The sequence below is a fragment of the Manacus candei genome, unplaced genomic scaffold, assembly GCF_025592945.1.
Source record: "Manacus candei isolate 608988 ecotype Guabito, Panama unplaced genomic scaffold, ASM2559294v1 h1tg000024l, whole genome shotgun sequence".
In the NCBI taxonomy this organism is placed as follows: Eukaryota; Metazoa; Chordata; class Aves; order Passeriformes; family Pipridae; genus Manacus; species Manacus candei.
The window spans coordinates 7,186,059-7,210,073 of record NW_026138072.1 but is presented as its reverse complement, the minus strand read 5'-3'; the positions used below and the strand labels follow the sequence as shown (position 1 = coordinate 7,210,073).

General features: G+C 39.3%; 1 protein-coding gene across 1 annotated transcript in view; it reads right to left on the bottom strand.

Moving 5' to 3' along the window:
* LOC127471449 (interleukin-31 receptor subunit alpha-like) overlaps nt 1–23,272 on the bottom strand; it is a 28,739-nt gene extending 5,467 nt beyond the window's left edge. Inside the window, exons 1-13 of the mRNA XM_051788356.1 lie at nt 23,230–23,272; nt 23,005–23,055; nt 20,186–20,297; nt 16,463–16,629; nt 15,291–15,430; nt 11,996–12,137; nt 11,752–11,834; nt 10,486–10,696; nt 8,694–8,852; nt 7,561–7,683; nt 6,839–6,991; nt 3,808–3,951; nt 963–1,056 (exon numbers count right to left, since the gene is read on the bottom strand). Coding sequence (XP_051644316.1) covers nt 963–1,056; nt 3,808–3,951; nt 6,839–6,991; nt 7,561–7,683; nt 8,694–8,852; nt 10,486–10,696; nt 11,752–11,834; nt 11,996–12,137; nt 15,291–15,430; nt 16,463–16,629; nt 20,186–20,297; nt 23,005–23,055; nt 23,230–23,272 — 1,622 coding nt within the window. The remainder of the gene's footprint in view (nt 1–962; nt 1,057–3,807; nt 3,952–6,838; nt 6,992–7,560; nt 7,684–8,693; nt 8,853–10,485; nt 10,697–11,751; nt 11,835–11,995; nt 12,138–15,290; nt 15,431–16,462; nt 16,630–20,185; nt 20,298–23,004; nt 23,056–23,229) is intronic.
* Nucleotides 23,273–24,015: the final 743 nt, after the last annotated feature.

The window sequence follows — 24,015 nt, the reverse complement described above, 5'->3', positions numbered from 1 at the left end:
GACTGACCGGAGATGAGAGTCTCTTGGGGCAGCACCCTGAATGACCAAGCCATATTGATCATCATAACTGGTCTACTCTGGCCTCCAGTCGGGAGGCCTGGAGACACACCATCTATAACGCTGCTGATGCCTTTGAGAATGTACACAGGATCACTCTCGAGGAGAAAAGACAACGCAGAAAGAACCGTGTCTTGCAGAATATACCACCTAAGGTGTCTTTCTGCTGTGCCTTTTGCAATTGGATATGTCTGTCTCATATTGGCCTCATAAGCCACCAGTGTGCTTGTAACAAATGTGGACAGAGCCTTCCTAAACCTTCGTTTGTGAAGCCCAGCCACGAAAAAAGTGTGTGCCCCAGATATTGTACCTCAAATTAATTTCTGGGAGAAAGACTTTATTATTGCAGAAATAATTTATCCTAAAAGAAGTGGACCTTATCCACATCTTAAAGCCCCCCTTGTTATTCTCTCTTCTTCCTACTCCTCCATATATTACTCCTTCTCATTATATGCTTATGTGCATAATTTACACAGTTAATATCCAAATATGTTTGCAAGAAACTTCTTAGATGGCTGCTAGAATTTACTTTTGTATTTCCATAGAATTGACAGGATTATCAGTTGGGAATGAAAGAGGATAATAATCAAATGCATGTTTTTTCAATACATATAGTATATTCTGCATTGTGAGAAATGATCCCTGCTCCTTTTGATGGTGTTTAAGATAGAAAATGATCAGATAACTGTATAAAAAGGAAAAAATTATAGTTTTTTTACAAACTATTTTAATCAGCTGATGGTGGCTTTAATTGCTCTGACTGTGAAACGAGTGTGGCAGCTTTTGTGCTGTGTGCTTTTTGAGTTGTGTTGCTTTTAATGACAAAAAAGGCCCAGTGCTATGAAACTCAGAATTAAGCAAAACAAGAGTGCTGCTAAAAACTTCAGTCAATATTCCCTTCTTACCTTTGAAGCACCAGAGAACAAGTGAGAGGTGCAAAAACCAGAATGAATATAATGCTGAAGAAAAGGCCAATCACAAAACCTTCAAATCCTTTATCTGATGAGAAACAGAAAGCTTGAATCAGACTTGAGTTGTCAAGTACAGAAAGGCCATATTACCTCCATGGGAGAAATATTTCAAACAGAAGTCAGGGCAAACTTTACACATGTTCTTGAATGCCTGTAAGTAAAATCTTGTAAAAACTAGACCTGGTATTCTGGGGTGGAGTGTGAGGCTTTCAGGTTTGTATTTTTAAGATATCTAGGTACCATGGAGTTACAGAATGCTTGGGATTGGAAGGGACCTCTGAATATCATCTAGTCCAACCCCCTGCTACAGCAGGTTCACCTAGAGCAGGTTGCACACGATTACAACCAGGCAGGTTTTGAATATCTCCTGGGAAGGAGACTCCCCAGCCTCTCTGGGCAGCCCATTCCAGTGCTCTGTCACCCTCATGATAAAGAAGTTCTTCCTCATGATCATGTGGAAATTCAGTTTTTCAGTTTTTGCCTATTGCCCCTTGTTTTGTTGCTGGGCGTCACTGAAAATAGTCCAGCCCCATCCTCTTGACACTTGCTATTAAGATATTTGTATACATTTAAGGTCTTCTTAAATTATACATTAAAGATCCCCTCTCTGTTGTCTCTTCTCCAGAATAAAGAGGCTCAGCTCTTTCCACTTTCCTCATTAGTGAGGTGCCCTAGTCCTCCAATCACCTTCACAGCCCTCTGCTGGACCCACTCCAGGAGTTCCATGTCTTTCTTGTCCCGAGGAGCCCAGAACTGGACACAGCACTCCAGGTGAAGCCTCATCAAGGCTGAGTAGAGGGGCAGGATCAGCTCCCTGACCTGCTGGAAATGCTCTTCGTAAAGCACCCCAGGACACCATTTGCCTTCCTGGCCATAAGGCCCCACTGCCACCTCATGGGCAGCTTGTTTTCCACAAGGGCCCCCTTGTCCTCCCCCACAGAGCTGTTTCCCAGCAGGTCAGCCCCAGCTTGTGCTGGTGCAGGGGAATATTCCTCTCCAGGTGCAGGATTGTTGAATTTCAGGCAGTTCTTCTCTGCCCATCTCTCCAACCTCCTAGGCTTTTACTTAGAAGTTTGCTTTGATTCAAATAAAGAGCAAGCTACTGCTGCGCTCAGCTCCTGTGGAATGGCACTAGTGGCCTGTAAGAGACTCTACAGGGGACAACACAGCTCCTTCTCTTTCCTGATTGTTTTGAGTTTAGCTTTTTCTGGAAGCTATTACATACAGTATCTCATCTCCATAAGAAAAAAAAAAGCCTCAACACAGCTGTGAGAGAGGCTGAGAGTTTAAGTAGACCATAATTCTGCCTTAATATTGACTTCAGTGTTTTCCTGTTTGGAAATTAAATTTAAACTCCATTAGAGTACTTCATCTTTGTTTAAGCCGTGGTTTGAGGCAAAGACTGAGGCTGTTGAGTTCCTCAATCTTCTTGCTGACTCCTGTGAAGATGGGTGTTTGGCTGTCTGTTGAGTCTTTCCTTACAAATAAACAGGCAAATGAGGGAATCTCTGGGACACTTTATCTCAGTTCAGGGTGTTCAATACTACTACAGATTTACAAATTTAATTGCTATTTTGTAGTGCTACCTATATGTAGAAATACTAAATGTAATGTTTAAACTTAGTGTAATTATTTGAATTTTTAAAATGCTGCATTAATTTCACTCTGCATTTTTGTTACTTTACTGAACAATTGAATCCTCTCCAAATATATATTTGGTAGGATAAGTGGAATAAAGTCCTGCAGAAAAACTCCAGGGAGATACTGTAATATTTTGCATTGACAGGAGAAAGTATTTCAGTGTGGGGGAGAAGGGGGCACAAATCCTGTTGATTTCAAGGAAGATTTTAAGTTTCTTTCCTTTTTCTTCCTGCATCACACTTTTGACTATTCAGTTGTTTGTATTTATAACTTCTTCACTTAGTACAAAAAAAGCTGTTGTGGGGAGAAACCATTTGCACACTTCTGTCTCTGAATTTCACAGGTTACTGATACCATCTTAGCCTGTTCTTTTCTATTTAGAAAGCTTCAATTAAGTGAAGTTGTGGTCAAACAAAGAAAAAAGAGTCTACTGCAGTGTTAGTTTTAGTTTCACTGATGGGGTGTTAAAAATGTTTGAAAGACTATATTTGACCAACCCTATATAATTACAGTATTTGAGGCTTTAGAAATGTAACTGTTGATCTTCTTAGCCTATCCAGGTACCCTTGAGAAAAACAAATTTTTGCCAGCGAACTAAAGAATCCGTTACTTAGAATATACTTAAATTATTAGAAAACAAACAATACTTTGATTGGCTGTCACCCACAATAGTGAGCAATTGAAAGGTACTTAATTTTTTATTTTTACAGTTTAATGGCCAGTTTTATGCAATTGCTCAGGATTTTACCAAGAGCAAAGACTATTAAATTTTACTAGTCACAGGTGGAAATCTGAACTGATGAAATCTATGACAGGAATCGTCAATAAATAAAGATATGTGCACGTAGCTAACATAAAAATGTCAGAAAAGGTTTCAGAAATGAGGAACCCTAGCTAAGTCTTCCCTGTCTGCTAGGTAGTAAAATACAGGCAGAATTGTTCTGTGATGCATAGTTTACCTTAAACAGAGGAAAAATTTTGTGTGTTTGCTCTCACTAACCAAGACTGAATAATAACTCTTGTGCATGAGCAGTCTGTGACTACTCGAAAAGCAGGAAGAGACAGAACAAGGGCATATAGAGAGCATAAAGAAAGGATCCATGCTGTGTAATGCAGTTGCACAGAGGTTCCGCAGTACCATATTTTGGAGTGCTGAAAGGCTGTGATAGAGTCAGAGGTCCTTCTCCAGCATCAGTGAATCCTGAAATCTGCACACGATAGACGGTTTTTTCCTTCAGTCCAGTAAGATGGTAACTTGTGGTAGAAGAATTGAGAGTAACAGCTGAAATGTAAGAAGGGTTGGGGGAGGAGATGATTAGATGAACTCTAGTGGCTGAGCGTGTATCAGTGCAGCTGACTGGGGAAAAGGCATAATTTCAGTGCCCTAATCCACATCTGGAGGAATCCACATGGTGCAAATGTTGTTTGGATGGTAGAAGATTTCTCAAAAATATTTATATATGTTTTAAATCCAGAGGTAAAAAGCATGAGCTTTTAACACACTAAGGATGTACTGCGTTGAGTAGCAGGGGGGCTATAGGGATAGCTTCTGTGACAAGCTGCTAGAAGGTTCCCCAATGTTCTCCAGGACGGCACCACAACTGGCCAAAAGCCAAGCCAATCAGAAATGATAATAACACCTCTGTGATAACAAATTTAATAAGGAAAAGAAGTTATTATACAGATATAATTGCAGCCAAAGAAGAGAGGAATGAGAGTATGTGGGAGCAGCAGCTCTGTAAACACCAAGGTCAGTGGAAAAGGAGGGGGGAGGAGGTGCTGCAGTCACTGGGGCTGAGATTCCCCTACAGCCTGCGGTGCTGATCATGGGGACCATGGAGGTCCATGGGGGTGCAGAAGTCCACCTGCAACCCACGGAGGACATCCATGCTGGAGCAAGTGGATGCCCGAAAAGGTGCTGCTACGCCGTGGGAAGCCTATGCTGAAGCAGGCTCTTGGCAGGGACCTGCAGACCTGTGGAGAGAGGAGCCCACACTGGAGCAGGTTTCCTGGTAGAATTTGTGACCCTGTGGGGGACCCACACTGGAGCAGCCTGTTCTTAAAAGATTGTACCCTGTGGAAAGATACCCACAATGGAGCACTTCCTGAAGAACTGTAGCCCATGGGAAGGACTCACACTGGAGAAGTTCATGGAGAACTGTCTCCCATGGGAGGGACACTGGAGCAAGGGAAGGACACCTCTCCCTGAGCAGTGGCAGAAACAACCTGCAATGAACTGATTGTAACCCTACTCCCCATCTCTCTGCACCACTGCGGGGAAGGGGACAGAGCCTTGGAAAGAGAGAGTGATGGGGGAAAGTGTTTTAAAGGTTTGTTTCATTTCTCATTATCCTGCTCTGAATTTAATTGGAAATAAATTCAATTAGTTTCCCCAAGCTGAGTCTGTTTTGCCTGTGACTGTAATCTATTTGAGATCTCTCCCAGTCCCTATCTCAGCTTATGAACCTTTCATTACATTTTCCTCCCCTGTCCAGTTGTGGAGGGGAGTGACTGAGTGGCTCTGGTGGGCACCGACATCCAGCCAGGGTCAAACCACCACAGGTGATGAATGCAGAAGGCTGTGTATACTTCATGAGAGGAAAATATACCCAACATGCTGAACAGCTGTTTTATGTTGACTGTAACAGTGAACATGAGGATTAGGCCCTATCATGTGCTTTACCTTCACTTCAGTGGTCAGTAGTTGTTCACCTTGACTTATACTGGTGCTATTACTCATCATTCAGTACAGAAAAGGGGCTGTGCATTCTGCTTCATCTGCTTTGTGGAGTGTTCAGATCAACCTTTCTTTTCTGATTGTCTCCTGTCCAGAATAATGTGCAACCAACTATGCTGTAGTATGCCTTTGGTAGGGCAGAAATTACTTTTCAAGTCTGCCACTGTGGATTTAAGATCTTCACAGAATTGGGTGTGGTAGTGTAGCCTACAGACTTCCTTCCCCTACATTCTTCAATAAGATTATACTTCCTTCCTGGAAAACATGGCAATTGGGTGTCATGTCACTGTTGTATTGACTGATTAGGGCAGAGGAAAAAAGAAAGAAACAAGTTCAATCCTGGATGCTCCCATTCTGTTGCCTGTTGTGCTTTCGGATAGGTATTTGGGGTAGAAAAGAGCCCTCAGAAGACCTTCTATCATTCTGTAAAGGCATAGGTCAACATGAATTATAGAACCCTTGCTATACTCTTTTGTCAGGTCTTAGATGCTATTTGTCTTCCCTAACATGTCTACAATTTTATTTGAAAGTCAGTACTTGCAAAGATAGTGTATTATTACTTATTGCAAGGAGACTTTCCACTACAGACCAGAAGGAAAATATTTATCAAAAGAGGTATGGGTGTAGCAAGGGATCATGGGAGTTGTAGTTTTCTGGGTTCTCACGCATGCTCAATCAATACTTGATTTCATTGGTTGAAATATGTGGCATGTTTAAGCACTGTATTTAAACATCAATTCTGCCCTGGCACCTGGTTGTGTCACCGGCGGGGTTCGTGCCTTAAACAACACCTCAGATGGGGATCTTTTTTGTTGAAAACTCAAATGGCTTGAATTCAGAACTATTCATTTATTTCAATGTGTAGAAATTTCATAATTTGTAGTTTGCTAAGGTTGGAAAAGACTTTTAGGTCATCAAGTCCAAAATTAAACACAAAAGCTATCAATTGAAGAAAATGTTTCTAGAAGTAAATTAATAATAGTGTCTTTAGAAACAGGTGAAAAATACAAGCTGCTAATTAAGTTGAAAAATTAAATATGTAATGTCTTAAGTCCTACAAAAAGGTTTATACTCAATCTTGGATGAGTTGCAATGAAATATAAAATATTGTGACTAAAATCTTAGTACTTCAGAAACACTGAAAATGTTGTCTTCCTTTAAGTGTTGCTAGAGAATTCTGCAGCAGTCTTAGAAATGTAATTCTTAAGGAAATAGCAATATTTAATTTGAGATAATATCTAGAAAATTCCAAGTATTCATGGGAGCATCTAGAGCATTAAAGATGTAACCAGGAGCTGATCTTTGAGAGCACTCAATTTGCACAGAAATCCTAAGTAACTCAGTATGTGCTGTAGCCACAGCTAATGGTCTGAATGAAGCTTTTCTTTCATGGCTCTGACCTGCTACCTTGTTCTGAGCAATGGTGACTTACCCGGAGACTTTTTCCTTGATGAATCTGTGTAGCTGATTCTGTATCCCCGGAGAAAGCCCAAACGGTCTTCAGCAGCTATTTCGTTCCACTTCACAAGTGCAGAATGCTTTGTGATATTCAGAATTGTCACATTCGTGGGACCTGTCCTAGGAACTTAAAAAAACCAGATAATTATTTTAGTTCTGCATCAATACTTTTGCAATAGACATACAATACTGAAACCTAGCTGCTTCCTAGTGAGTTCCTTGCCAGATTCTAGATGCTATATAAAGAGTGCAAGAGAAAGAAGAAATCCCATAGAATAAAAAAACCTCATCTTAAAAAATACCAAAGTAGTAGGAATTGTGACTGTCTTACAAAGATTTTACTCCAAGAGCCACAGCTGTACTCATTTCGTCTTGCAATATGAGACACTACCAAACTGGGATTGGAAAATCTGACTTCAACCACTGCTAAAAACTGAGCTACATGGAGTAGCAAAGCTGAGCCCCTCTTTCTGTTATTTTTGGTAGTATCATGTATAATAAAAATATTTCTGTGCACCTTTCAGGGAGGAACAGCATTCAGGTCATTCACTGCCAGGGCATAACTGCTAAGACCAAACGCAATGCTAACTGAAGAATACTGTTCAGTCCCTGGAAAAGAAATTTTGTGTAGCCTATGGCTGCAGATAGGAATGAGAAGAAATACAAAGAATGAGGTTATACAAAGGGGAAGAATACCTCCTTCCACAAAGTAAAAGTGCGTCATTCCAAAAGTCTTTTCACGTCTTATGAAACTTTCACACCGACACACATCAGACGCATGTACCACTATTTTGTACAACTTATAAGGCTGAAAATTATCTGGAAAACAAATAAATGTGCATCAGGGTTTACTGAAAAGTTATAAATTATAGAGGAGAGAAATTATAGCTTTAGAGTTTTTCTGTATAATTCTTACTTTCTGCGACATAGTATAGTATAAGTTTATAGTGCTTTGCACTGAATACAAAATCTGTTTTCAATGTCTCTAGATGCTTAATGCAAATGTTTTCAAAAGCAGGACAACACATAACATGGGTTTTCTTTTAAAAGGTGGCAGATCTGTTTATAGTCTCCCTCTGGAAGGCATTAGCTGCCAAAGGAGAAATTAGGAACAAAAATGGTTTTAGACACCTTAGTTCAATCATAGACACTTTCCACTCAGCTAGCATATAAAAAACCAAGCAAAATAAGTAGATGTTGCAGAAGGACCAAGGAAAAGGTGCATTTACTTATAGAACTCTGAAGCTAAATGTTCTCTGTTGTACAAGTAAACCTGTCTTGAATGGCCTTTGCAAGAGTCACCTACATGACTTTAATCAAGATAGTCCATGTCTGTCCCAAAAAGTGATCCCTGACTGCATCGTGCCTAGCTTGGTAAGCAGAATACGGGAGTTGAGAACTTGGGCTTTGATAAATATAGCCATTGTGATAAAAAAAGAAATTAATCTTAGGGAGACTGTAACAGAGCAGTTTACATTTAAAGATTAGCTTATCTAGGCACAAGATAGAAGTTTTTTTAAAGCCAGTGGTGTATAGGTCTGCCTTGAATGTGGGCAAGGAGAAACATTGTACCAGCAGTAGCAGTTTAGCTGCATTTCTTGCCCAACTGCGACCAGAAGAATTCTACTGAAAGCTTTGGTTTTTATCTGCTGTGGTGTTGCTAAAAATTAAATAATGTCTCAGCACTGGACAAAGATTAAAAATTGCACTTATCTGGATGGATCTTCAGTTTGCCCTTGAAAACAGAATGAAAAATCCTACTGTTCCCAACCAAAAATAATCAATAAATGAAAGGATGCCTCCACAGGAGATGCACTGGTTGTTGTTACCTAGTGTGAAATTTCCAGTAGCTGTAGTTATTATTTTCATGTGCATATCCTCTTTACCAGTGCCCCAATCAACCACAAAACATTTTGGATTGTATTCTGGAGTCCAGGTGACAATGGCATTAGTTCCCTGGCGTTTGACATGAATTTGACCAGGTAAGTCTGTGAACAAACATACAATTAGAGATCAATAAACAGCAAAGCAGATTTCTCCTCTGTTGCTTGCTTTCTACCATTAAGTAGTTATCATTGCAAGTGACTTACCTTGCTTATCTTAGTAATGTTTCTCCTAGTAACTCAACAGAGAAAACTTAGCATTTAGTACTTTACAAGTGTCTGGTGGCTCCAGTGTTGACTGCTGTTCATGACTTTTCCTTGTTTCCAGTTGTCAGAAATTAAATGGCTGTTCCAAGCCTCAGGAAGAGGAAGCTTGGTGTTGCTAAATAACCTCCTGTGAGCCTGTAAGTCCTATACATAGAGCAACTATGAGATAGTTCTTGCCTGGGCAGGAGAGGAGGAGAACTGGCTAATGTCAGATATATCATACAAATTTCATACACTTTGCATATTCTGCAAGGATTTTAAACATTTTGACATTTTAAGAGATAGACTACTAAACTAGGAAAGACCTTCTGACTGATACTAATGAGGGAGAAGAGCAACCTGCCATTTTGGGGTAAGAAGTGGTAGACATAAAAATTCTCCATTTTATCTCCTGCCAGGAAACCAATATAATAAAGGCAAATTAAAGAAAATGGCTGTACTAGCTGAGCAAAAGTTGGGTATGCTGAGAAGGAATTTATCTTGGGAATGTACTTTATGCAAATATCTTCCCAGTAATTCACGACAGATACAGAGAACCTGCATAGAAATGCAGCCAAAGGGAAACAGATGTCTGGAGAGAGCCATGAAAACAGGCTGAGAGATTCAGTAGACAACTGATTGTCAGTCAAAAGGTCGCTTGAGGTGGTAGTACATATTTCATCAGAAAAGAGCTAAGGAACTGAAATGCAAAGGGAAAATCAAGTTGTTACCTCTTTACAGGGAAAAGGAGAACAGAATGAGGGGAGTGTGTTAGGAAATCCTGGAAAAGCAATCAGTTGCAGATATCAGAAGATCAACAAGGGTACATACACACATCTTCACTTGTGAATGCTATAGCTTAATTTAAAAAAAAGAAAATCTTACTGTGGAAAAGAGAGGTTTTCTAATATTGCAATAACTATAGCTCAAGATTGTAACACATGAAACTAGCTTAATTATAAGCAAAACATTGTTAAATAGTTCTATTGTTTAAATGAAAAAACTGTATATGTAGGCATCATAAAACCTTGCTCTTTGTTAAAATATGACAAGTACATCCCATCTGTTCCTTGTCCCATGTGCCTGTTAGAGTAATACTGAAATAAAAGACAGTAGCAGGTGTCCTAATAGTTAGTTAATTCAAAAAACTTAGATTTACACAAAGTTCTGTGAACTTTTTTTAAACCATTGACACATACTTAATGTTGAGAACAGTTCATAAAGCATTTTGCTGGGCAGATGTAGCACATAGTAATTTCTGTAGCTTGAGAAAGCACAAGTGCTAAACTGAGTATTAAATTGCTTAGTCTGTTAACTTCTATTGAAATCCTTTCTTAAGAAACAATACTGACTCTCACTATGTAAAAATATGAACCTAAAAAAATATTCAAGAGAATGCTTTAACCTATTCCAAAGTGTGTCAAAAAGTAGCCTTAGAGATTGCTCATAAAACTTCACCACCACTCTAGTGAAAGATTGATAAGGTAAGTACCTATTGCAGAGAATTCTGGGACAATGTAGATGGCTTGTGGAGATTCTCCTGCTTCATTATGGGCAGAAATATTAACTCTATAGTAAGCCATGGAGAGATTTAGAAGAATTTCTCTGTCATTGAGAAAGATGCGATTTGGTGAGTCACTGCAACTGTTGGGTATTCTTTCCACATTAACGAAATATCCAAGGATGTTCTCACTTTGTGTTACCTAGCAAGAGGAAAAAGATTGTTATTCTATAAATGTTGTTATGTCCCATGCAGAAAATCAAGATGAATTTATTGTACAGACAAAATATAACTTCTAATGATGAGGATAAAATCATACTGTTTTAATTAGGTCATTAGGAATCAATAAAGCAAACCGTTTCCTTAAAATTAAGAGCATGCTTAAATTGAGAGGATTTAAGCACGGGAATAAAAATTTCCCTTAATTGAGATCTTAGTTGTGTGTATCCAATTAGTAATAACAATAGTGAAGCAGCTGTAACGTTCTCTACATTTCACTGGAACATATCCCTCATTATTAGGAACTTAAAAGTTAATGAAAGGTGTTTAATTGAAATTTATGCCTCTGGGAATCTTCATCTACTTGGGCTTGATTAGGTATCTGGTCTCTTTAAAGCAAAATGCTAGTAATTACACTACAAATTTGGAACATGTTAAATATCCAATTTCTGGGTAGTTCTGGTGGTGGTTCACTCATTATTTTACTGTACTGATCTTAATGAGAGATTGGAAAACGAGTGCGCAGAAATGGAAATCACTACAATATAGATAGAAAACTCAATGCATGAAGACCTGTGAATTCTGCAAGGATTATTTCTGATATCAAGTTTGTCTGTTCTTTCTGGTTGCAAAATTAATAGTGTGTAGATACCACAAAACTGTAAGATTGGGTTATCTTAATGAAATAATTGGGCACTTTTGGAGTAACATAGACAGGAAGACATTTATTAATTTAAAAGGCACATGTCTTAAGAGGAATTTCTGATAAAGGTCTTGAAAATAGATGTTTTTCCCAAGATAAGAATGAGAGATTTAATAATTTTTCAATTTTATAATTTGATGTATTTTTGTCTTGCTATTTTCTAGCACCTAAATCATCAGCATACAAATGCAGGGACTTTGGAAGCAAGTGTACAATATCCAATGACTTTTGCATATAGAGTGTACTCTCAACAGAATGAGAAATTCTGGTTTTCCCTATAAGGTAATAAATTAATAGCATGTACACAACAGAGGGTACTGAGACTCAAACATTACCTCCCACTTCAGAAGAACACTTCTTCTTCCTGGAGAGATTTGCTTAGTTTCATTATATGATATTCTTGGCTTATTCATGAGTTCTAGTAAATGTGGAAAAAGACGGAGACATGCACTTATATGAATCATTCTGATGTTCATATTTTCAACAGTATCTGAAGATGCTATTTCATATGACACAAGGTTTGTAAAGGATTTTACATCCATGCTTATTCCCAGTAGGGTAAAGCTACATTTCACTTACTGCGAGGGACAAAAATCTCCTTGCTCCAAACGCAAACACAGTTCAGACCACCGTTGGCTATGCATCTGAGCTGAACGATGTATGAAGACACAGCATTTAAATTCAAAATGGTGATATTGACAGCATTGCTTTCTACGGGCACCTAAAAAAAAAGTTTAATTTATGTGGCATCAATAAAATATAATCTTATATTAATTGCTTTCTCAGCCAAGGACCAGCCTTCTGACTGCAGCTGAAAGTAGGTATTCCTGCCATCAAATGGGAATTACTGTACATTCTAGCCAAGGTGTTTTCATTCTTTCAAAGCAATACCCTCTTTTTCATGAACTTGTTCTGCTCAGTCAGGACAGTAAGCAACCTCATGGGTCTAAATACTGTTTTTAAAATCAATTAGACATGATATATACTGAAAAATAATAATTTATTTAACTCTGAACCTTGTTGGCATTCTCAAGAACAAGATGTCAAGGGAAAATTAAATATAAAAAAAAATCGCCTTATTCTCAGAAGTAACAGTATGTCTAAATAGATCCATGTGACTGATGTGGTAAAGATCATGACTGGACTGAATGTGTGCCTGCCTATGCCTTAGCATAGCAGAAGTAATCTGCATCTGCAGCTGATGATAGCACTGGTGCTCCAGTAACTGTACAAGGAATGGAATTTTTCTTGAAACAAAGATGCCACCCGTGTCTAAGGAAATCTCTGAGCTGGAAACTAGGAGAAAATATGATGAAAAATTGTTGTTAAATGCTTATTTTACACTCTTTACCAGATGTCCATTGGTGGCTGCTATCAGAAACAGTATCCTGGATTAATAGACCTTTTGTCTGGTCAGTTCCAGGCATTGTGTTTTTTGTAGAAGTACTATTGCAGATTGAAATATCTGTGTTAGCATTTGTTTGTTGTAAACTTTTGTTTTCTTAATTATATATATTCCCTAAAAAAACACCCCAAAACCCAACCAATCAAACAAAAAAACCCTAAAACCAACAAAGCCCCAGTATAAGGTGACTAGCTCTTCCATTTAAATTTCTGCAGTGCTTTATTTTTTTATTAAAGTTAATTAATTAACCTCTGTGGCAGTGTGCTCACCCCCCACCTCCAGCCTGACCTTTATTTCCTGTAACCCTGCTCGTGATAACCACCACCAGCTGTCATAATGGGTGTGTCTGGTCATGATGGCTGCATCTAGCTTGAGGTTGATTCGAGGAAGACAGATAGCAACACAACAGCCGAGGCTAATCTGAACAATTCGTCCACCTAACCATAGTGCTGGTTAAGGTTCGACCCAAGTCAAGTTTGGAAGAAACTAATATCTGAAGTGAATATGCAAATAAGTCTAAAAGTGAATCATCTTACCCCTTAAATGGTGGACAGCCAAGGGCCTGTTGAGCTTTCCTGCACAGCAGTGGGGGTGCACACCAGGATCTCTTGGGTAGGGACACCTCTCAAGATTACTCCTCAAGACTGGGAAAATACTTATCCCATCAGATACTTGACAAGTGAATTGGAAATTACTGCACTGAAACTTTGAAATCTCATTTAAGTGATATAAAGAATTGATTGTGCATATATAATACTTTAGGCTCAAACTGTTGAGTAGACCTGGGACTAAGTCTGGATCCTGAAGCTACTAAACTCCTGGGGCTCTGAGAATAATTTTAGAATGCAAGGGGAGCCTTTCTGAGCATCATGACCCAGTTAAAATGTCTCCCTGACAGTTCTATCTGACTCTATCCTCTATGCAGTAATCAAATGTTCCTTGCCATTTACTCTTATGAAACTGCTGTCACACTTACTACGAAATTTTGCTAGATTTCTGTTTTATGTCAATAAATATATTGCTCCTTCTTTCTTAAGAATGAAGTATATTACTCCACCTGTGACAACTTCGTATACTTTTGCTAGCAGAACAAGCTTGGTCATGAAAAAATACCACTACACATAATATTACAGAAAGAATCCAAATCTCCTACAGAAGAAGAGGGAAGCGGAATGGATCCAAGTGTTAAATTACATTATATGTACATTAATCCTACTCTTGATAAACACTATTTCTTTTCTAGCTTTATATATGCTCTGTGTTTTTACGTCCACACTCACCCTTTCCCTCCAGCCCCATTTGCAAGTGTAGTCCACATTCACATGATTAGGAGGAGATTGCAGCCTAAATTCATAGTATCAGATGGGACATGGGAAATAATGAATATTTATGACCTGTAGTGTTTAGTCATTCAAATCACCCACTGTGGCCCTATCTACCAGTCCTTCACAGTACCACATGAATCTCCTAATCTGCCCTGTCTCCAGAACCTGAAGGACATGCATTTGTACTGTTCTTAACCCTCTGTTCTTCCACACATCATGTAGCAGACCATCTGTACATAGTTATCTATCTATTGCACTCCTGGGTGGGTTATGTTTGGGTAACTGTCTGTCCTAGAATGGTCTAGGACTTGTATGCCAGTGAACAAGTGGACCCTTCCAAGACCTGCACGTTCTCTGTACCAGGGTGAAACTTTCTCACATGGGCCTCTCACAGTAATCCCGAAGTGGCCAAACAAACTGGCAGTCAGCTATGAGAGAAATGGGAGGAGTCTTCTGAAATAAAAGGAAGAACGAGATTCTTGTAGTAAAGAGGAAGGAAAGAGGCTCCTAGATGAGCAGAGATGCCCAAGAAGTTGGAACTGTTGCTGTTTAAACATTCTTCTAGCTGGGGTTTTGTTCTAGCTGGTAAACACATATTCTTCATACAAAATAAAAATAACAGAACTTGAAAAACAGACAATTTCAGGGACTCAGTGATGCAAATCATGTATACGTGCCTGCCTGCTTGCAAGGCTTTTGCATGATATTCTGGATGGCAACGAACAGGATAAGCAGTCATTGCTACTACATGCAGATATTATTGAAATGATGACTGTTTTTCCATCTCTTAGTGCCTTCAGTTTTATGTACTACCCTGTTGCTGCACCATATTGCCTGTTCTAAAATGCTGCTGGAACTGATCTTGTATCCCACAACATCCTTCTCCCCAAATTGGAGAAGGATGGATTCAATGGATGTAATGTTAGTTGGATTAAGAATTGGTTGAATGGTCACATCCAGAGGGTAGCAGCCAATGGCTCAGAGTCCCAAGGGGCATCAGCAACAAGTGGTGCTTGCCACACCTCCTTGTTATCCATGTTGCGTGCTCTTTGGTACCATAGCACTGATGGCCTGCTGGATGTGCTGTTGAGCTCATAGTGAGGCACCTCATGTTCTCATGTGGTTCTCATTTGTAAGTACTTACCACGGTCCACTGAGTGGATTCTGTGAGCGTCTCTCTGTATCTCAGCTCATATGGTGTAGGGGTTGTGGGCGGGTCCCACTTTATTATCAACTGGTTTGTGATCTGATGAGCATTTATGTTAGATGGTGTCAAGCACTTCCCTAAAATGGGCAATATGCAGCTGTTATAAATGCAAGAGGAGCAGGAAAGCTTTGGTAATTATGTCTATCAGGTGTGGTTTATAAAAAATAAAAGACTTGATGCTGAACACTGTAAGACTTCAAAAAGGATGGAAATTAATAATTACTAAATCGTTATAGTATCAACAAAATAGCATTTTTCCTCTTGCTTTTCTTTTGTGAATGCTTCTATTAATTTCAGGAGGACCCTTTTTCTAAGCAGATATTATTGTGAGAGAGGCTGAAAGGCAAAATCAAAATGTCAAGAGTACCTGTGTTAGTGAATTGTATAAAAAATTACCAGGACATCTTTCAATTTCAGCAACTGCATTTAGCTATATAATTGTAAGTGCAATTTTTGTCTTTCTTTCCAGTGATAATTTGGGTTTCACTGGTAGTAACTCTCAGCAGTGAGAAGCATTGGTTTTTCTTGGACCATGATTAATCTGGGAAGGTGAGGTTTTGGTAAGCTCTTAATATTATCTCAGTAACCAGATACTGTAGAGAATCTTTAATAAACATCTAAAAGATAGTAAATAGGGCTTCTTTTTTCATATCTTCTCTGCAGCACTGTGTAATAGGTAAGTGGCCTTCAAAAAGAGTTGAACTTTGAAAACGTTTCTCAAAACTCTAATGCCCTATATCAAGGGTTCCTTAAGTACACAGTACTAAGTCAGCCTACTCTTTATAAACCAATAAAGAAATTGAGAAAACCATCAAAGACAGCATAGAAAGCTGGTTAAGTACTGTACACAAATATCACTATATATATTTCTCTGGATATTACTATTTTATATTCCAGCATATTTTTGAAGTAAAACCCCCCTCCTGTAAAAGCTGATAGACTTCTGTTATTAACTTGATTCAAGGAAGCCAAACTGCAGGGTAGGTCCCTGAATCAATAAAAATAACTAGTATATATTGGGAGTTGAAATTTTGGAAATAATTTTTAAGAAAATGTGACTACTGCTTCAACTGGGCACTGTAGTAACATAACTTGTAAAGATGCTGTACCTGCTTTGCTTAGTAAAACTGAGATGTTCCTTCCTTTTACACAGCTGGCATGAGCGTAATTCACTGCTATCCAAATGTATGCAAATCGCTCAATGTAGAGATTCTTTCGTTCAATTGTGATGTAAGGGGATGATGTGTTTCGTTGAAAAAGTTTTCGTATTTTGTTCCTTCAGAGAAAAGGAAACAGAATGGAAAACATTTTTTTGGGTTATAGTTATTCTTTCCTCCTCTGCCCCCAGAAAGCAACATTATAGCAAACGGTAGTTTTGCAGATACCTATATGCATAATCTTTGTTCGCGAAGCCTAGCCATGATGATGGTACACATAATTCTGTATCTTGAAACCTTGAAGGTAAGGCGTGAGCCCTTGAAACAGCAAGTGTAATTCCAGCACCCTAGTAACTGTAGCAAACTTAAACATGCAAATCTTTGTTGTGTGTTAAATTCCTTAAACTTGTAAGGCATAGCATGATACAAGACAAGATCTGTACTTAAAAGATTTATACTTACAGTGGGGTATATAGAGCATTTCAAAGCAATAAAATTATGTTGGAAATTACTTCATAAAGCCTTCCCACCCATCATAGGGGCACCAAAATTCCTTTTGAAAAGCAAAATTTCTGAGTTATATGAATGTAAATTACCACAACTGCATGAAAAACCTCTCACAAGCCTATCTTCTGTCTTCTGCTCCCGCAAAGCACCAGTTTGACGAGATATTTAAATGTCACATGACTCAGCCTTCTAGACTTCTTCTATTGTACCTAAGAGGTCTAATGCCTTGCATACAATAGTGCTGCCTATTTTTTTCCTCCATCTCTCTCTCTCTCTCTCTCTCTCTCTCTCTCTCTCTCATTCACTCTCTGCTGCACACAGGACAGATTTTTTTCCAAGGTTAAAGCTGTGCCAGTTCAGTGTTCTCAAGGAAATGGGCCACCATACTAATTGCCTAGCTACATATTTCAAGTATTAAATGTGCTGATCATGATGCAATATTTAATAACTGAACGAAAGTACTTGAAGTTTTGCCTAGCTTCTGCTTTGGACTAGTTGTGAATCAGCCATTAATATTTCAAAGCATGATTTTGAATTCTTGGTTTGAACTTTTCTGTGGGAGTGTTTTTCTTTTATCTTTTTCTTCCTGACAACTAAATCATAAGGAGCAAAGGCAAGGAACAATTACAATGTCAAACTGACATTACATGCAGAAAGAAGTCATGTCCTCTTCTAGGCGAGAAAAAAGCCCTTTCACATGTGGGATGTTTTTTTCTTTTTTTTTTTCTTTTTTTTTTCCTTTTAACACAACAGAAGAGGACAAAGGAAGTTTTTTTTTAAGACCACTGGCTTGAAGCCTAGGAGACTCAGTTTAAAGTCCTGATTCTGGCCTGGAAAAATCAACATCTTTGCAAGGGAATTGCCTCCCTTTTCCCCCCTGCCAACCTCCTCTTTCACTCTTTTTTCTGCCTTCTCTGTTCATAACATCAACCCTGCAGCCTAGGAACAGCACAATCTGGTTTTGACTGAGGACTTTAAGAGGGATTAGTTTACGAATACTGCAGCAGATAACATCTCTACAGAAACGGAGCTGATTCACAAGTGCTTCTGCCATTCCAAGAAATGTGAGCTCCTTGAAGTCCCAAGAGGCAAGACAGCAAATACAGTGGGATTTAGTGCTTACTGCACGTTGGCACCTGCAGCTACTTCAGTGGGAAAATACTGAAGGTGACGGAAGGGAGTAACCTCAGCCTTAAGGTGGTTGCTTTGCTACTCTGCAACGTGCAGAAGATCACACTGGGGAATTTCCCAGTGTAGTGACATTTTCTTAGATTTAGGAGATGTTCCTAACCACAGCTCACTTTTAATGATGAGCGGTGGGTTATGTGGCAAAATAATCAGCAATGAATATCAGAATTTGCCAACGGCAGACAGTGCTGTACTCCATGATACGGTCTCATGGCAAAGATCATGTCTTCTGATCTAAGTTCTCTATTTCTAAACATACTTCTAATCTCATGGGAGATCCCAAATATGTAGATATAAAATGAGGAAATCTAATTTTGTTATGCAGCTGCAATTGAAGACGCCCACATTTTGAGTAATCAGTTCAAGATTAACCCTGCAAGTTCATTCCGTCTATTAAACCAGTACTTGATGGTTCAGAATGGTGAGAAAGTATGCCACATCTGACATCTCCTGGGATACATGCTATAACATAATACATAATACATAATACGTAATACATAATACATAATACATAAAATAAAATCTTGGTGTCTGTTTATGTGTGGGTGGCTTTTTGTTTGTTTGGTTTGTTTTTTACTCTAAATACATCAGTGTTGAATATTCAAAGCAAGTCCATAGGCAAACAAAGGTGATTGAGTAAGCTGATTTTTGTCAATAATGTTTTAAACAGTGTGTTGGAAGCATGTTAAGATGTATAATGACTCTTTGTATTGGTTTTGCATGGCAAGGTTTTGGTAGAAGGGAGCTACAGGGGTAGCTTCTGTGAGAAGTTGCAATAAGCTTCCCCAGAGCCAATGCAGGCTGGCTCCAGAATGGACCTGCCACTGGTAAAGGCTGAGCCCATCAGCAATGTGGTAGCACCTCTGGGATAATGTATTTAAGAAGGGGTAAAAAAAGTTCTGCACAACAGCAGCTAGGAGAGAGGAATGAGAATATGTGAGAGCAGCAGCTCTGCAGACACCAAGGTTAGTAAAGGAGGGGAGAAGGTGCTCCAAGCAATGGAGCAGCAATTCCACTGCAAGCAGTGGTGAACACCATAGTGAGGCAGCTGTGCCCCTGCAGCTCATGGAGGTCCACAGTAGCACAGAGATCCACCTGCAGCCCATAGAGGATCCCACACAGGAGCAGGTGGATGTGCCTAAAGGAGGCTGTGAACCCTGTGTTGGAGCAGGCTGCTAGCGGGACCTGTGGGCCTGTGGAGAGAGGAGCCCAAGCTGGAGCAGGTTTGCTGTCAGGCCTTGTACTCCATGGGGGTACAGACTGTGCAGCCTGTGCATGAAGTGCTGCACCCCATGGGAGGGCCCACACTGGAGCAGTTCAGGAAGAACTGCAGCCTCATGTGAAGAACTCATGCTGGAGGAGTTCATGGAAGATTGTCTCCTGTGGGAGAATCCCCTTGCTGGACTAGGGTAAGAATGAGAGTAGAAAGAAGTGGTAGACATAACATGTGATGAACTGACCACAACCCCCATTCTCCATCCCCCCACACTGCTTGGTGGATGAGATAGACAATTCAGGAGAAAAGTTAAGCCCAGTAAGAAGGAAAGCATGGGGGAGAGGTGTTTTAAGTTTTTTCTGTATTTCTCATTACTCTATTCTGATTTGATTGTTAATAAATTAAATTCCTTTTCCCAGATCAAGTCTGCTTGGCCCATGATGGTAATTGTTGAGTGATCTTTTCCTGTCCTTATCTCAACTCATGAGCCTTTTCTCATGTTTTCTCTGCCCTGTCCAGCTGAGCAGGAGAGGGATAGAGCAGCTTTGGTGAGCACCTGATGTCTAGCCAGGGTTAATGCACCACACTCTTACCAAGCTCTTACCAAATCAATAGGTATTGAGGAGATGTAAAGAAAGATATTGACCAGTATTGTGTAACAACCTACAATGTGATGAAAAACTGTGGAGCAAAACTCTGGCAAGTGGGAATCATATAACAGCAATAATATTTTTTTGTTTTCTGAAATTACTCTTCAGACTTACCATTTTAAGTATATAGTATAATTAACTGTATTAGGAGCACTAGGTACTGGCAGCCAGGTACAGGTTAGATCCTCACTAAATTCTCTGTAGCACACCAATTCATTGTCCCAGTCTGGAAGATGAAAACACATGCACTGGAAAAGACTCATCACAGGCAATGATAGTAAACAGTTTTTACCATTAACCAGCTCAAAGGGACTATGAGAAACAAACCCAAATACAAACCAGTCCATAACTGGTTGACTAGACCCCATAATGGCTTCAAAACCATCAGTCATGCCTATCTGGAGTTTAGAACAATGCTGGCTAAAAACAGTATTACTCTCGTACTGCCAGCCTTATAAAGATCACATTATAAAACAGGAGGAGCATAACATAATGTGCAAAATTATTTGTGATTAATTTTTGGAAGCAAAATATGAGGCTTTTTGCAACTAAACATATGCATTTTTCAGCTGGAGTGAAATTAAACACTGATGACATTATTAAAAGAACTAATTTTTGATCTCTAGCAGTTAAGTTTATTTCAGGTTTTCAAAGGCCTCTTATCAGAGATGGTAATGATAAAATATGATTGTTGTCCTTTTGTTTTGTGTCCTACTGTCTGAACTACTAGTTCAGAAGAATCAGCCATGATGCCTCAAAGTGCTACCCCCACTTTGAAAAAAAGACCCAGAATTTTTTGTTGTTGTTGTTCAGAAAAGTAAATAAGGATCTTAACAGGTACAGGATGCTTATGGTGATAAAAATGAATTTTTCCTGATAAGTAGAGTCAGTTGTTCTTTATGCTTATTAGGTTTAACAGATCGCCAATAGCCTATCACTCTTGAATAAGAAATGCTTTTTTATTTGATAAATAAATATGCATATGTCTGAAGCTGGTGTTACAGCATGGTTATGGCATCTCACAACCTGAGTTATGAGATAAAACACCAGTCCTCTTTTCCTCATTCAGAGCAATTTCTTCCCACAGCTTGAGCTACTGAGTACCCTTGGTATTCCTTTCATCATTGAGATGGCATATGTATATTTAAGTAAAAAGTTCTTTTGGTTCAAAAAGTGTGTCAGATAAGTACAGCTCTGGCTTTAATACCCTCACTCTATGACACTTCTCATACCAAAAGAATAGTGCTTTTCTAGTAAAGTTATGCTGTATCAGTTCAGGTATGTATGGTTTCTTTTCAGGAAGGTGGAGATCAGGTCTTCCTTGTTTCTACAGTAATGTGCAAAATTATTGAAACCTTTCCTTTTTCAGTGTGGCTGCCAAAACACATCTTGTCCTCCTCACCCATGGACATGGTGTTATAACAACATGCTGGGAAAAACAGCAACAGCTCTCACATTCTTCTCCTGTTTTGCTCTGAATTAAATCCTTCACCTTATTGGTGTTTCTTTGTTCTTGTTTTGAAGAAAAACCTGAAAACGAAACCTTTTTGGAACTTCTGCAACCCTTCATGTCAATACGTGGATAATATACTGCTCCTGGAACTATTTGAAATAACAGTTCTATTACCTCAGAATCAAGTGGTGACCACAATGTTGCAGACCTATCTCTGCTTATAGAGCAACAGGGGATTGTACTGTTCCTCATGCTCTAAGTTTTACAAACTTCCTCTGTTTTTCTCCACAAGATTATAGTATTGAAGTAGACAAAAAAATAATAGTAGATTTTATGTGTGAAAATAGTGTATAACACCCCAAAGCACCACCCCATCCCAATATACTGAAGTTTTAAGTTACTTTCTCCAGATGAACATAAGAAATCTTACACAATTTTATTTTCATTTGTCCTGTTTGTGGGTATTAGTGTTCACATGAACGTTCAGTTTAATGCTGTCTTTATTTTACTGTACTGCTTTACCTTAACATGTATATTATTAATTCTTACTAGCCCTAGCATACTGCTAGTCCTGTATCATGACTGTGCTCCAAGAGCTGTGCAAAGAAAGAAAAAAAGAAAAAATTCTTTCATCTAAAGAAAACACAAATCAGTTTCTTCATTAGAAAAACAAGGAAAACTCCGAACAAACAAACAGCCCCCCAAAAACAAACAAACAACAACAAAAATCACAAAACCCCAAAACCCACAAATCAAGCAAAAAACAACACCCTGAATTGTTTTTCCCTCTATAATGTTCTGTTTTTCTTCCTGCATGTCTTGTGTTCTCAGTAATGCTTTAGTGGAATTTAGTCTGGCTGGCTAATTGCAAGGATTAGAAAATTATCCGTAGCTAATTTCAGAAAAAACATGCTCCTCCTGAAGATATCTTGCCCACTGTCACTGTGTACTCAAAAACCTATCACCTCTGCTGTAAGAGTGTAATTAATAATATTATACTCTCTCGCTGTTAGCAAGTAGGGTGTTCCTGTCTACTCTATTAAATACAGCACAAATTACATCAGATGAGCACCCACTGCTTTGTAAAAGTCTCTATTGAAATGCGTTGGACTGGTCCTTTTCTCCACGATCAGTAATTCATCAGTTAAATGGAAAGCATAAGTGTCTGTCACACATAAACATTACAGGTTCCGCGGTCTTTTGAAGCCGCGGTTATTCCCGGCGCACCGGGTGGGATTCACTCCCGGCGTGTCGGTTATCCCGAGCACTCCGCCGTCACGCGGATACACCTGCCTGTGCTGCCCCGGGCGGATTTTCCATTCAGAAAACGCGGGCGGCTGTTTTGGGGTAAAAGCTCGGGTCCGTGTGGAGAGGCGGCCGCGGCCTCCAGGCGGCGGCAGGACCCGGGCGGGGCCGTCCGGACCCCGCGGTGCCACCGCCGCTACCACCGCGCCGGGGCTGCGGGAGCGACATTACCCACCTGGGAGCTGCCAGCAGAACGAAGAGTTCCAGCTCGTGCAGCTGCAGGAATCTGGAGAGCAAAAAAAAAAAAAAAATTGTTTATCAAGACAACTGTGAAAGAATTAGAAAAGATTGTTAGTGGTGGTTGTTTCTCCTACCCGCAATTTGGTCATGATTTTTTTTTTGTGCAACCTCATCTTTGAGTAGCATTAAGCAGTAAGGGGTGCAGCGTATGAAAACTCACCTGTTGCAAGTAAAAAGACAGCTGTGAGCAGAGAGTTCTTCATCTTCTCTGTATAGAAGCGTAATGATTACGATCAACATTATGCTGTCTTCGGTCTATTTTTCACACTTCCTCTTCAGACTTCCTATTCATTCTAACACCTATACTCTTACTGGCTGAACAGAAGTAACAGGTCTATTGATGATAATGTGAGGGACACATGAGCTCCATATTATTAATAGTACTTACAAAATCCTAACAACCCCTCTGAAAACCAAGAGGTGCCTTGGTGTTTGTAAGTAGTCACAGTGAGATTCTTGTTGGTGTCTGAGGTAACAGCAGTACAAACTGATTTAAGCTTATATAGGTACTTCAAACTGGTTTGAAAATCCTAGACTAAATATCAAAGCAAATTAGAGAGATTATCAATTAAAAGGAAGTCAAGGTGTTTGACTGACTCTACTATGAATGCTTGAGTACTGTAAAAAAAATCCAGCAGAAGACCCGGACTGTCTTCACTTTCTGACTTCTCTCTTTCAGTGTAATTTCACCACTGCAAAGATACTGTGTCTATATTGTTGGTACCTATGCTGGGGGCTATAACGCAACCAAAAATCACCATAGGTGAAAATCAGGTGTGGCTAAAAACACCATTAAGTCCGAGAACATTCTGAGCACAGAAGCCAGCAGAGCCACAATAGCTGTTACTGTTAGAGACATAAAGGGAAATTTTCAGAAAATTTCATTACTGTGGGAAATTTCCCTTCTGGGCTTAGATAGTTGCTATCAGAGATTGGATCCAGACCT